This window comes from Dermochelys coriacea, chromosome 9, assembly GCF_009764565.3.
Source record: "Dermochelys coriacea isolate rDerCor1 chromosome 9, rDerCor1.pri.v4, whole genome shotgun sequence".
NCBI lineage: Eukaryota > Metazoa > Chordata > Testudines > Dermochelyidae > Dermochelys > Dermochelys coriacea.
This window is the reverse complement of record NC_050076.1, coordinates 2167280-2182100: the sequence shown is the minus strand read 5'-3', so window position 1 is coordinate 2182100 and position 14821 is coordinate 2167280. Positions and strand designations below refer to the sequence as shown.

The following is a 14821-nucleotide window of genomic DNA, read 5'->3' as shown; positions in this document are numbered from 1 at the left end:
TATTTTTAACTTAAACAATTTGCTAAAAAATAACTGTAGTACCCACTGAATAGTCAGAGTTCAAGTGCTGTGTATCATACAATAGTTCTTGAAATGACGTCTTTAAAAATCTTTTCAGATGGTTCGGTGGATGCAGAACGCAGCATTGTCACTGATTTAGTAAGCCAAATGGATCCTCACGGGAAAAGGACAATCTTTGTTTTGACTAAGGTGGACCTTGCTGAGAAAAACGTGTCCAGCCCAAACAGGGTGACTATATAAGCCTTCTGTTCTTAGGCCGCAGCATGTAGAGGGACAGTTGTGCAGAAAATTGTGGTGCAAATACAAACATGAAAGTGCATCTAACTTTTTGGGAAGAAAGAAAATTTATTTAAAAGAAAATAAAAATAAAAATATGTCTGTTAGGGTATCCAGTATGAGGATTTTATTATTTTTAATCTGTGCAAGTTTTTGCTTTTACTGATTTCTGCTATATGACCTTGGTTAAATAATTTCAACTCTGTGCCTTACTTTCCCCATCTGTAAAATAGGTATAATGATATTTACCTTCCTTTGTAAAGTGCTTTTTGATATATGGGAGTAAAGTGCTAACCAACTTGCAATTATAATTTATTATTATTTTAAGTAATATCCAAGACAGTCAAAACATTTCTTAGTTATAGGTTTATAAAAAGAAAAGGAGTACTTGTGGCACCTTAGAGACTAACAAATTTATTAGAGCATAAGCTTTCGTGAGCTACAGCTCACTTCATCGGATGCATTTGGTGGAAACAACAGAGGAGAGATTTATATACACACACACAGATAACATGAAACAATGGGTTTATCATACACACTGTAAGGAGAGTGATCACTTAAGATAAGCCATCACCAGCAGCAGGGGGGAAAGGAGGAAAACCTTTCATGGTGACAAGCAAGGTAGGCTAATTCCAGCAGTTAACAAGAATATCAGAGGAACAGTGGGGGGTTGGGTGGGAGGGAGAAATACCATGGGGAAATAGTTTTACTTTGTGTAATGACTCATCCATTCCCAGTCTCTATTCAAGCCTAAGTTAATTGTATCCAGTTTGCAAATTAATTCCAATTCAGCAGTCTCTCGTTGGAGTCTGTTTTTGAAGCTTTTTTGTTGAAGTATAGCCACTCTTAGGTCTGTGATCGAGTGACCAGAGAGATTGAAGTGTTCTCCAACTGGTTTTTGAATGTTATAATTCTTGACGTCTGATTTGTGTGGATTCATTCTTTTGCGTAGAGACTGTCCAGTTTGGCCAATGTACATGGCAGAGGGGCATTGCTGGCACATGATGACATATATCACATTGGTAGATGCGCAGGTGAAGGAGCCTCTGATAGTGTGGCTGATGTGATTAGGCCCTATGATGGTATCCCCTGAATAGATATGTGGACAGAGTTGGCAACGGGCTTTGTTGCAAGGATAGGTTCCTGGGTTAGTGGTTCAGTTGTGTGGTGTGTGGTTGCTGGTGAGTATTTGCTTCAGATTGGGGGGCTGTCTGTAAGCAAGGACTGGTCTGTCTCCCAAGATGTGTGAGAGTGATGGGTCGTCCTTCAGGATAGGTTGTAGATCCTTGATGATGCGTTGGAGAGGTTTTAGTTGGGGGCTGAAGGTGATGGCTAGTGGCGTTCTGTTATTTTCTTTGTTGGGCCTGTCCTGTAGTAGGTGACTTCTGGGTACTCTTCTGGCTCTGTCAATCTGTTTCTTCACTTCAGCAGGTGGGTATTGTAGTTGTAGGAATGCATGATGTTGCCCCCCAATCTGAAGCAAATACTCACCAGCAACCACGCGCCACACAACAGAACCACTAAGCCAGGAACCTATCCTTGCAACAAAGCCCGTTGCCAACTCTGTCCACATATCTATTCAGGGGATACCATCATAGGGCCTAATCACATCAGCCACACTATCAGAGGCTCCTTCACCTGCGCATCTACCAATGTGATAGATGCCATCATGTGCCAGCAATGCCCCTCTGCCATGTACATTGGCCAAACTGGACAGTCTCTACGTAAAAGAATGAATGGACACAAATCAGACGTCAAGAATTATAACATTCAAAAACCAGTTGGAGAACACTTCAATCTCTCTGGTCACTCGATCACAGACCTAAGAGTGGCTATACTTCAACAAAAAAGCTTCAAAAACAGACTCCAACGAGAGACTGCTGAATTGGAATTAATTTGCAAACTGGATACAATTAACTTAGGCTTGAATAGAGACTGGGAATGGATGAGTCATTACACAAAGTAAAACTGTTTTCCTCCTTTCCCCCCCTGCTGCTGGTGATGGCTTATCTTAAGTGATCACTCTCCTTACAGTGTGTATGATAAACCCATTGTTTCATGTTCTCTGTGTGTGTGTACATAAATCTCTCCTCTGTTTTTTCCAGCAAATGCATCTGATGAAGTGAGCTGTAGCTCACGAAAGCTTACGCTCTAATAAATTTGTTAGTCTCTAAGGTGCCACAAGTACTCCTTTTCTTTTTGCGAATACGGACTAACACGGCTGCTACTCTGAAATCTGTCATTATAGGTTTATGTAAGTCTAATTGTTGTAAAAACCTGCAGTCCAGTCAACATTAAATTTCAAGTGGCTTTCCATCTTCTAGCTATGTACTGTGCATTTTGGTATTAAGTTTTTCCTGTATTTGTGTCTTTCCTTTAACTACAATTTTCAGAGTGCAGTAAAACCTCTGTGTAATCTCCTAAAAAAGTGTTAATCCTGCATAATCTATCTTTATATGTTGTTTGAGACGTTTTAATATTGCATTAATGAAATGAGAGAATGGATACAAGATCAACATATTTTTGTACTTATTTGTATAGATACAACAAATCATTGAAGGTAAACTCTTCCCAATGAAGGCTTTGGGTTACTTTGCAGTCGTTACAGGAAAAGGTAATCATAGTTCTATGTCAGGTTCTTTTTCTGTTTGTTGATACAGAATCAATGTCTAAATGGAATTGTGGCACTCTCTCCTTTCTCTAGGAAACAGCAGTGAAAGTATCGAATCTATTAAAGAGTATGAAGAGGAATTTTTTCAAAATTCAAAACTGTTGAAGTATGTTGATATTTATACTTTATATTAAAGTGAATCTCATTAATAAATGCTAGCATACATTCCTAGAGCTTAACTTTGTTACAGACTTCTAGTGTGAAAGCACTGTGTATATGTTGCAATGTCTGCTAATCCCCAAAGCTTTGGGCGGCCCACCTTCAGTGAAGTGAAGAGATTCTGCTGATGTAGCAAACTTACACTTTATCTGAGGAAAAAAATATGATTCATGCTGCTTAGACATTGAAATCCCAAACTTTCCCTCCAGGGTTACAGGGTACAGGTTTTTTTTTTTCCTCATAATTCAAGGAGAACTCCAAATACAATTATGTACACTGGATATTTTGTGGAGAGAGTCAGTGTTTTAGGATGATGCACGTTCTCGTGTTAAATTGTTCTTCAGCATAGAAAGCAAAGATTTATTCCGGGAGTAACAGACCTGAAAAGACAATTTAAAAATACTGCTATGTACATACATATCCCTTTCTTTACAGGACATGTATGCTGAAGGCACACCAGGTGACAACGAGGAACCTAAGTCTTGCTGTGTCAGATTGCTTTTGGAAGATGGTGAGAGAGTCGGTGGAGCAGCAAGCAGATGCTTTTAAAGGTAATATTGTTTAATTTAATACCCCTGAAGGCAAAGCCTCATAGTATTGGCTAGCGTTAGCCATAATGTGTCCAGGAACCTTGCAAGTTTCCATTGCACAGCTCTGTGAATGATCTGTAATTCCAGTGTTTGGCATCCTCTGGCCAGCACATCTCTCCATAACGCCTTGTATGTAATCATTAATAAGAAATTGCCATGTCATGTTGCCTGGGGGATCTCAAGTGAAGGATAGTTCGTGGCACAAAGGTCCCAACTTCTATTTAATAAACAACAAGAACGTAAATAAGTGAAGGAGAGAAATGAATATAGCTGCTTGGCCAGAACATGAGCCTCCCCTCATTCTGATTAGCAGATCTAAAGCTCAAAATAGCTTCCTGGCAAAAGACTCATCAAACCCACCCAGGACTGGACATGTGTCTTGCACCAAGCCACGCTGCTAGGTGGGACAGAGTCCAAGTGTTCTGTGCCAGTGAGCCTTTCGATGAATCCCACAGTGCTGGGAGACATCCTATTTCTGCACTGATTGTCCCAGCCCAAACAGCCAAAAAAATGTATCTGCCTCCAAAACCTGCATCTGCTTCAAAGACATGACATGATGTAGTGGAACCGGTGGAAACCTGACCATAGTTCCGGCTTGACCTGAACAGAAAAGAGAGCACAATGGAATGTTAACCTCTCGACATCATACCTTCAGCAATGAAATGCCAAAACAATTTCCCCGAGAAGAGAACCTCTGGGCATATGCCCTGCCCTTGTTAATGGAGGGATAGGAGGGAAAACCTTGGTGCAGTAGGAGAAGAGATTGAATGGCCCAGCTCAGCTAAGAACAGGAACTCTGTCCTTCCCAGCCAATAGCTGTCTGTCTGCACTGCAGCTGGCAGCAAGCCTCCCAACCCAGGTAGACAGACTCAAGCTAGCCCGCTAAAAATAGCAGTGGGGTCATTGCAACTTGGCCTGGAGCTGTGTATCTCAAGCTTACACAACTCCCTCAGCTTAAGAGGTTGAACTCCAGTCCAAGTCGTAACATCCATACTGTTTTTTTAGCATGCTCGCTTGAGTCCCTCTAGTGCAAACCGGTCTGCTCAAGCTTGGGAGTCTCACTGTCAGCTGCAGTGTAGACATACCCTAAGAGGGCTCCTTAGAGCCAGAGGAGCAACCTTTGGCACAGCCTGACACCACACTGGGCTGTGATAAATCAGGTGTGGTGAGACACCCCTGGCCTCCACACAGGAAACCTTCAGGAAACCCAGCTAAGTCTCCACTGCCCTAGGAATCTGAGGAAGGTGGAGATCTAAAGGGGTAATGGCTGAGCCAAATTCATACTATGTTAGCTAGGAGTCTAAATGTTTGTTGCGAAACACATGTCATCACTCTAACAAATGTATAGTGCTCTTAAATGATCTTTCCCCTTCTTGAAATTCTGGTGGTCATGTGTTCCACAAAGCTCCATCCACAGTTAACTGTAAAATCCTAACTAAATCTCATCCTCTCATTGAAACAGTTTTACTAGAATTTCTAAATGTACTGCATGTGCTACAGCTGGATCTCCTTTTTTCTTGGCCCTATCATCTTCGCAGTGCCATCTGGGTTTTTACATTTGTTACCATGGCTTTTGGAGAGTCCTTACTGTTTGATTCTGAATGTTCCAAATTAGAAGTTGATTCTTTTTCTTTTTCTGAACCGTCCAAATTTTCCTCCTGTATAGTTATAATGGTCGGGTCTCGTGTTCCTTTTTATTTAAAGGAACTGGCATCTCTCAAGTTTGGACAGCCTCTACAGTGGACAATTTGATAAGTAGCAACTTTAGCCACAAGGAGAACTGAAAAGAAAGATGGAACCTGTATGTCCTTAAAATGACTGAATTCACTCAGTTGCCAATTTGATAAATGTAACACAACAGGGATATGCATAAATTGTACTTGATTGATTAATACCCCTGGTAGAGGCATAGCAATGAGACCACTAGCAGGGCCTTCATGTAAAACGGGACTTTCTTCATGGTCCTGCAAATTATAATCCTTTTCCACTACTATTGCCTGTATTTCTACTTAATTTGGATACAGCTTCATATTCCCTTTCATTTTCTTAATCTAGGTTATATATGGTCAATGCTCTGTCTTTTACTGAGCTTTGACATTTGTTTTTGTTTTTCCATAATCCATATGGGATTCTATCATTTATTGTTGAAGATTTACCTCCAGTTGTAACATATGTTTTACATCTTCTTCCCCCGCTCCTTATTACCTAATTAAGGGAGAGATTATTTTCCAATCTACAAAAGGCATTTGCTCATTTTTTTTCTATGTTATGTGCAAGAACAAGTCTCTCACCTATTGCTCCTTTAACCTTTCTATAAAACTTGTTTGAGTGGTTGGAAGAAGTGTTTGACTGACTGTTTTTTGGAAAATAATGCACGTAGCTTCCAAGTTTTTAGACCTCAAATGGAAAATCTTACCACAATACAAACTTTCACTTATCCTTTAATCCTAGCCGTAACCCTAATTTATGCAGACCTGACATGAATCTGTATCTTATGTGCTTTCAAAGTTTTGCTATTAGTCCATGCAGTAAATAGTGTTTTATCCCAAGACTTAGTTATAAATTGTTGCTTTGCTGGTTGACAATCCCATTCAAAGAAAACTTTATTTGAAATACGTGGTGTTATTTCCTTCAATCCTTGATACTGGCTTATTCCTTGTCGTGTCCAGGTCACTGTAATCATTGCATCCTGAGCCTCTATAGGCAAGTCTGAGTCTTTTCAGGTACTACTTTAATTGACTGACAAGATAGAATTTATCTACCTTTTTTTCCTGTTTGATCCTAATTCTGTATATAGAGGAACTGAGTCTATCCACATTATAGTGTGGCCCAGTCCATCAGTTACATAAATTGTGTTTCAGTACAACACACGATAGGAGCATAACCTGATCTCCAGTTTCCCAAGCGTTCTCTCTTTGGTCTTTATCAAAATAGGCTTTTGCCTTCCATTTATACTTTCCCAATTTAACAGCTACCTGCAAGTGAATCTGATTAAGATGTTTCTGTAATGCTTGCTTATAGGTTTCCAGTTTTAACCTCTTCTAACTATGTGCTATTGGTATTCCACAAAAGTCCTCAGGCATTCACGTAGTTTGCCCATTCACCACCTCAAAGGGTGTATGATCTGTGGAGGCAGCTGGAGTTGCCCTGAGTGCCAGTAAAATGAGTGGAATCAGGGTCTCCCAATTGCATCCATTAGCAACTACCAGCTTCCGCAGCATTAGTTTGATGGTGCGATTTGTTCGCACTGCGATCCCTGACGATTGGGGCCTGTATGGCATGTGCAATTTTTGTTGCACTCTCAATATTTGTAAACACCTTTAGAACACCTGCCCGGTAAAATGTCTTCCTCTGTCTGACTCTATCTGAGTGGGGAGTCCCCAACAAGAGAAGAAGTGTTCTACCAAGATTTTTGCCCAGAGTTAAAGCAGTATTTGCTTTTAAAGGAAATTCTTCCACTTATTTAGAGAACTGGACAATAATAACAAGAAAATATTGGTTTCCTCTTTGAGTTTTTGGTAAGGGTCCCACAAAATCAATTTGCAAAGATTGCCAAGGACTCTCGTACATTTGAGATCTTAAGGGAGCATTTCTCTTTGTGAGGGTAGGATTATTCTGTGCACAAACCAAACAATTCTCACAGTACTGTTCCACATCCATCCTCATGCCCGACCACCAACCATGGAGGTAAGTTGTTGCATGGTTTTGTCTACCCCTGAGTTTCCTCTTGATTGTGTGTCACGCACCAGGTAGATCGGTTCCCTGTGCAGCTGAAATGGTACAGCCCACACTGGGAAATGCTCTCCAAGGTACATCAACACTCCATCTATGTACAATTCTAATTCATGCCTTTTATTTGGGGAGCTCTGTCAGTGAAGTCCAGGTTCCTTGTTTGTCATCCTACTTAGACAGCTGCCTAATTACCTTCACTATTTCTTGATCCTTTCCCTGCAAAGCTTTGAAATCTGGAACATCTATGCTATTCTTCTGTGCTAAGTTGTTCCTTTGCTGTGCCTACTAGGACCAGATCTGGGCTTGCCATGGGATCTGTTTTCTTGAGTTCTTCCCATAGAATCCCACTACAAGCTCCTTAGTTAGCCAAGAACTCGGCATGATGGTTTTCCTGAGCATATGGTTAAAGTTTGCTATGGGCTCATGGATATGGGCTTGCAGAACTTTCTGGACCACGGATCGTTTTTCTGGAGTGGACACTTGTATAGCTAATTTGCCAGTAAACTGCAAAAGTGATTCATACTTGAGTGGAGCCAGGTCTCAGGATGTAACTGCATAAGCATCCCATACTGGTAAAAAAATTCTGTGAGTTACACACCCAAGCTGAATCTGTCAAAATGATAGTAGGTGGCACTCAAGTAAATGGATGATAACACGAACGAATTGGCTACATGTTACAATACCATTTTTGAAACAGGTGACATTTGTTTAGAAGATATTAAATCAAGCTATAACTGAGCATTAAGTGTTGGTTAATTTCCTTCTATTATAGTAGTAAGTGGGGTACGTTATAAAGGAAATATTTTTCTGCAGTGAGTCGGAGCAGACAGTGGATTGGTTGAGGAACTTTGAATGTCTTTGACAAACATTCTGTTAGCTGAATTTTTAATTAGACAGACAATAGATAGTTTAGGCCTAATATTTTACCTACCTTCAAATTGTTCCTGTCTGGCAGTCTGCCCCAATGATTAAATATTTATGCATTTATAGAATAGTCCCCTCAAACACTGGTACATTCAAACCAACAATGCCCGTTAATAGTTCTGGGTACTATTGTGCTGATTCTGTGCCAGCAGTTCACTGTAAAGCTCTCTTCCCAAAGCTGGGTTACCATAAGTGATGCTAGTGCACAAACAGTTGCTACCGTGATGTTCATTTTAATTCTGTTGAAAGTCCAATGCTTGCCTAGTTGGGGCAGGGGTGAAAAGGGCTTTGGTGGGGCTTAGGGTCTTCTGCTTGCCCTCTGTTGGAGTGAATTTCACCCCGTGTTAGGATCTGATCCTATTGCCATTGAAGTTGGTGGGAGACTTTTCCTGGACTTTAATGAGAGTTCGATTGACTCTCTAGCTAGGGAATAGAATAGAAGATAAGAAAGCACTACCAACAACTTAGAGTTAAAAACAGTACTGTTTAATAGCTCCTGTTGAAAATAAGATCTTACAACATACATTTTGAAATGTTTATAAGCTTCTTTAGATCTTCTGAATCATAAATGATGGGTAGAAAGAAAAATTATAAAACTACGTTATTGTGAAACTTGCATTTTGATCTTGTGCTTTTTCTTTTTTTTCATGTTCCATAACTGTTGCAATTAGTAACTTTTTGTAAATGGATTGAGTAATTATGAAATGATAGTTAAAGACACAGAGAAATCATCTGCTAAATGTAAAGTTTCAGAGAAATGCGTTTGCTTAACATGAAAGCATGGAAGTGAAGGACAAATCTTAGCACAGCTTTGGATAATGGACTTGTGAGTTGTCATAATGTAACCATTGGTCACTAAAGAGCTTTATGGTCAAAAAATGCCAAAATGTATTCCCTTTCTGTTATGGCCTTTCAAATTTGCCTATGCCTGAAGAATAAAATGTATGATTTTTCTCAATCACTTGGTTTACTTGAAATGTCAAATGCAAGATTGATTTGTCACAAATAAGTTTCAATGGAATTTAAAGAACAGGTGAGTCCTTAGAATAGCCAGGCATTCTGAACAGATATAAAGGAGTCTTAATAAATGTGTGTCTCTGATTCTTCTTTTTCTTTCTATAGCAACACGTTTTAATCTTGAGACTGAGTGGAAGAACAACTATCCCCGGTTACGAGAGCTTGACCGGGTAAATTCCATTACACGTTTGCTTGATATGTTAGAAAATGTTTAAGATTATGGGTTAGAAATTATGAGTCTTATTCTCATTTATACTATGGCTCCTTTGCTGCACTCTGGCATTGTAAAGGGACCTTAAAGATGGCATAATTTACATTTACATCACTTTTAAGGCCTCTTTCAGCTACCAGAACTATGTAAATGGACCTTAGCATAAATGAGAATCAGGCCTTATGTGATATGAAATCAGTCACTTCAAAAATTCAGTCATTTGAGTTTCACAAAACATAAGTCTCAGTTTTCAAATAGCTGCAGTGCTGTTAAAATCCTATAATTGCTACAGAGTTGATCTACTCGCCAAAATAACAAGGAATGATGTTTCTTTGTAATCATATAGATTATTGTTCTGTCAACTCTTCCTGTCTTCCCTGTTCTTGTAGGAAGACAGGATATTGAAATAATGATCTTTTTCTCTGAGTCCTTTGTAAAAGTTCTTGGATATTTTAATACCCAGCTTGCTCACAGGAATGGAGCAGCTGTGCAGAAGAGCATAGCATGATACACTAGGATAGCATGTTACAAGCATAAATGTGGGCCAGAACACAACTGGAAGGTTTTGTTTTAGGTTTACAAGCCATGAAAAAGTATTCCCTTGCCCCGCATAGAAAATTACAGTCTTGACATGTTCAAGGTAAAGTCATCATCACAGAGTCTTCACTGACTTTCATGCTTATCTTTTGCATAGAATGAACTGTTTGAAAAAGCGAAGAATGAAATCCTTGATGAGGTTATAAGTTTGAGCCAGGTCACACCAAAGCACTGGTACAGTAACTATTTAGTTTCAAATTTATGCTATATATTCCTCTTCCAAAAACAGATGAGGGTTTTTTGTTTATATTACAGATTTTGTTTAGATTTAAAATAAAAAATAATAATTATTGCCTAACCTTCTGATTGAGTGATTTCCTTTGTCCACCTTTCCACTATAACATGTTTCTTATTCTAGATCACCAAACTTGTTTGTAGTCTCTGGTCAATATAGTAAATTTTTCTGCCACCTAAGGAAGAATTGATATAACACACACTAGACAGTTCCAGGAGTGAACATGAACATGCAAAGCAAGGATGCTTTTAAACTTTGATAATGACTCAACAATTGGTCATGTTCTCATTAAATATGAATTTTTGTAATCCCTTAATCTTCCTAGTTTGGGTTACCACCAGATATGCTGAGATAACACACGTGTGCGTGTGTGTGAGCGCGCATATATGCAACCTTGAAAATATTAAGTTCTGTATCTTCTTTAGAATCAGAGATTTGAGCGTTGAAAGACGAGATAATTCTAAGCCCTAAAGTTTGCTTAATGGTCCCTGTGACAGAGTGATAGGTATGAAACCCTGAGTCAGCACTCTGTTCACAGCAGCTCCAATCTGCTATGCCTGATTGGAGCTGCTGTGAACAGAGTGCTGACTCAGGGTTTCATATCTAGCCCTCTGTTCACAGTCCCTTTTGAGGATTCCTTCTACGCAGAGGACTCCTTGGCTAGCATAGAGTTACTGTGCTACATCCTATCCATGTCCTGTCCCTGTAAGACTGGTGTAGCCAGGTGAAAAAGAGCATATCCCAAACATTCCTACATTCTAGCTTCAGCCACTTTTGCACCTTTTACCTCCTGAACTGCAGCTTGGTCACAGTTTAGAATCTGGGCCAATACTAAGATTCCAGTTCATTAAAGAAAACAATTCCCTTAAAACACATCTAGGCCCATGAATGTTTTCTGTGCAGAAGATTTTTCTGAGTTCATATTCTGGCCTACAGTCTCAGAGTTCAGTGCATTCCTTGGGTATCTAACCCATCACTTAGCTCCTCTGTTTGACCCAGTGTATCACGTGTGTGTGCACTATAGATGATAGGGAAACTTGAAACCTGGGCCATAAAAATATCCTTGTGGGAGCCATTGATTTCAGAATGATATGCAGCAAACGATCAGTGCATCTGACATGATAGTGACAAGTTGCTGAGGACTACACGTTTTTCTATCGTATGTTAAAAATTTCCATTATGTCCTGGGTAGGGTTGATTTGTTGATCTGATGAAACTGGCATGACAATAAGGAAGATCTTGCGATTGCATTTGCTCATAGTCACAATATCCTGCCCCACTCTGTGGCTTATTGTAAGGAACAAACGCCAGACCTGGTGGTTCCAGCATGGGCCTAAGCAAAAGTCTCATGCAATGTCATCACTCTCAGTAGTGGTGGTGTTCTTGCTCAAATAAATGAGGTTGTGTGAATGATGAAGCAATTACCTTGTTTTGAACAAAAGCTTTTAAGGAAACCAACATTTTTGCCATAGACAACAGTAATTTTTATTTACTGATGGTAAATTTTCCAGAATTCTTTCCTGGTTCTTAAATACTTGTTCTTTTTAGGTTCCTATGAATAGTTTTACAAGCTTTGAAAACCCATTTAAACCAAAAGCCTTTTACAGCTTTAAAGAGTTAAATGACTTCAGCCCCGTCTATATTGACTTGGCAGGTAGACAGTTTTGAAGTTACCACAGCTTGGGGAGAATAGGGATATTTAATAACAGTGAAGCAAAGATTTAACTTATCATTATGCTAGTGAGATTGAAGGAGCTGAAGTGACACTTCTGAAAAGTTCCTCGGTCATTCCTCCTGAGTCGGCATGTCAGCTGGCCTTGAGACTGGTGTGTCCTGAATATTTTAATGACAACTCTGCCCTCTTTAGCCCATATAATGTTAAATCTTCCAAAACATTTTAATACAGTATCATTGTAGCCGTGTTAGTCCGAAGATATTAGAGGGAAAAGGTGGGTGAGGAGCTGAATATGAGCTCTGAGTACACTCGAAAGTTTGTCTTTCTCATCAGCAGAAGTTGATCCAATAAAAGATATTACCTCACCCACCTTGTCTCTCTGAAATGTTTTAAAACCATATTTTAAAAAAATTAATATGGGGGTTGAATCATCACTAATAAAGCCTATATTTTATTTAATCGTATATTAACGTCTGTACTGCAACACAAATAGGAGAAATGGTTGTTAGCTCCATAGCGACATGAGAAGCTAATTTGACAGGTGAACTTTGACATACACTCATGATGAGATGGACTTGCAGGTTGGAATTCTCAGCTAGTTTCATCATTCAACAAGCCTATGTATTATGCGTAAAAATTCCAGATACCATCTTTGTTCATTTAGCAGAATGAAAGTAGGGAGAAGTTCATGGTTTGGGGGTTGGTGTTGGAAATAATGAAAGTACAAGAAGACATCTGTTTTGTCAGTCTGTTAAAGTACTGGCCATATGGATTAGAACTCTATAGACCAGAAGTTATCACATATGTTATACCTTTCAATTTAGGGAGGAGATTCTTCAGAAAACATTGTGGGAAAGAGTATCTACTCATGTGATTGAGAACATCTACCTGCCAGCAGCACAGACTACGAATTCAGGGACATTTAACACCACTGTGGACATCAAGCTGAAGCAGTGGACTGACAAACAACTGCCTAATAAAGCAGTAGAGGTTAGAACTTAATTAGCTGAATGCATTTTAGTTTTATAAATAAAAACATCTCCTTGCTTTCATATTTACAGCTCTTTTTATTTTTCTATTGGAAACCTGTTAAAAGGAAGGTTAAGAGTTATAAGTAAATGGCAGTAGTGGAGCAGTTCTTCTGATTCCAGATGTCCATGCTCCTGACGATTGCAGCCAGTCACTAGAGAATGGCGAGCTATTGTTGTCCAGATGTATGCGCCACAAAAACCACTGGCAATATTATTTGGCTGTCTCACTAAATATTTTCCAATAAAAATCCCTCTTAAGTGGCAAAAAGTTGGAAGCTAACTATGTCCATATTTCCCCTCCTCCCAGCAGAAGAATTCCCCTTCGTGTTCATCTGTTGTTGCTGCTCAGTGAGCAAAATTTAGTGTTAATTTCTTTTATATGTGAGCCACAAAAGCAAATCACTGAATTCTAATATCTTCTGTTTCTTGGTGAGTGAGGATTGCTGTCTGTATATTTGTAAGGTTATATTAGTGACTCTAATACATACAGCTATTCAAAGTAATGGACTGCTTCAGAAGGTAACTTTCTCTTGTTAATTTTGTAGGTGGCGTGGGAGACTCTGCAGGAAGAATTTTCTCACTTCATGACAGAAAAGAAAGGAAAAGAGCATGATGACATCTTTGATAAACTGAAACAAGCTGTCAAAGAAGAAAGTATTAAACGACACAAGTGGAATGAGAGAGCCGAAGACAGCCTGGTACAATGTGGTATTTGTTCATGTGGCTGCCAAACAAGTTGCCTTTGAAATCATTTTGATTTAAGATGAATGTTCATTTTGCTTGCATTTTTTTTTTGGTTAAATCCCTAATAGTGTTGGAAGAAGTCCTAGGAAATGTATCTATCTCTGCTTTGGAATGTCATGATCTGAATCAGTGGTTCTTTGGTTTATTATTTTATTTCATTTTTTTATTTTATTTTACTTTATTTTATTCTTTATTACCTTTTGTGGACCAACTTACCCTCCAAGTACCCAATAATCTCACTGTTTGGTTCTCAGAGGTTTTTTCTTTGCCCATGGACCACAGCCTGAAAATCATATCCACAAATAAAATGAATTGATAATATAAAGCCTAGAAATGTAGTAAAGTAATAGCATTTGCCTGTGCCTCTGGTAGGCTGGTTCCATGCTCCAGTGAGATTCCTTGTTGACATTCTTGACGTATGCAGTGTTGTAGCCATGTTGGTCCCAGGATACTAGAGAGAAAAGGTGGCTACGGTAATACCTTTTATTGGACCAACTTCTGTTGGTGAGAGAGACAAGCTGATCCGTGGGTTTCTTGTGTATAGTTGTCTGATCAGCCTCAATAATGCAACCCTACAGACAACTATATAAGAAACCCATAGATGTCCACACCTACCTTCACAAAAAACAACAAGGAGTCCTTGTGGCACCATAGGGACTAACAAATTTATATGGGCATAAGCTTTTGTGGGCTACAACCCACTTCATCAGATGCAACCTTGATTGCATTGACCTCGTTAGCACTACAAAAGTAATTTTCCCTCTCTTGATATTTACCCCTTCTTGTCAACTGTTGAGAATAGGCCACTTCCACTTTAATTGAATTGGCCTCATTAGCACTGACCCCCCCACTTGGTAAGGCAACTCCCATCTTTTCATGTGCTGTATATATATACTGCTTACTGTATTTTTCACTCCATGCATCTGATGAAGTGGGTT

General features: G+C 39.3%; 1 protein-coding gene across 7 annotated transcripts in view; it reads left to right on the top strand.

Annotated features, from left to right (window-relative positions):
- OPA1 (OPA1 mitochondrial dynamin like GTPase) overlaps nt 1-14821 on the top strand; it is an 85536-nt gene that overhangs the window by 33513 nt on the left and 37202 nt on the right. For all 7 annotated transcript variants that reach the window (XM_038415511.2, XM_038415509.2, XM_038415510.2 and 4 more), the window contains 8 exons: nt 119-249; nt 2839-2911; nt 3002-3074; nt 3563-3678; nt 9496-9560; nt 10296-10372; nt 12933-13098; nt 13685-13837. In XM_038415511.2, the coding sequence (XP_038271439.1) occupies nt 119-249; nt 2839-2911; nt 3002-3074; nt 3563-3678; nt 9496-9560; nt 10296-10372; nt 12933-13098; nt 13685-13837 (854 nt within the window). The remainder of the gene's footprint in view (nt 1-118; nt 250-2838; nt 2912-3001; nt 3075-3562; nt 3679-9495; nt 9561-10295; nt 10373-12932; nt 13099-13684; nt 13838-14821) is intronic.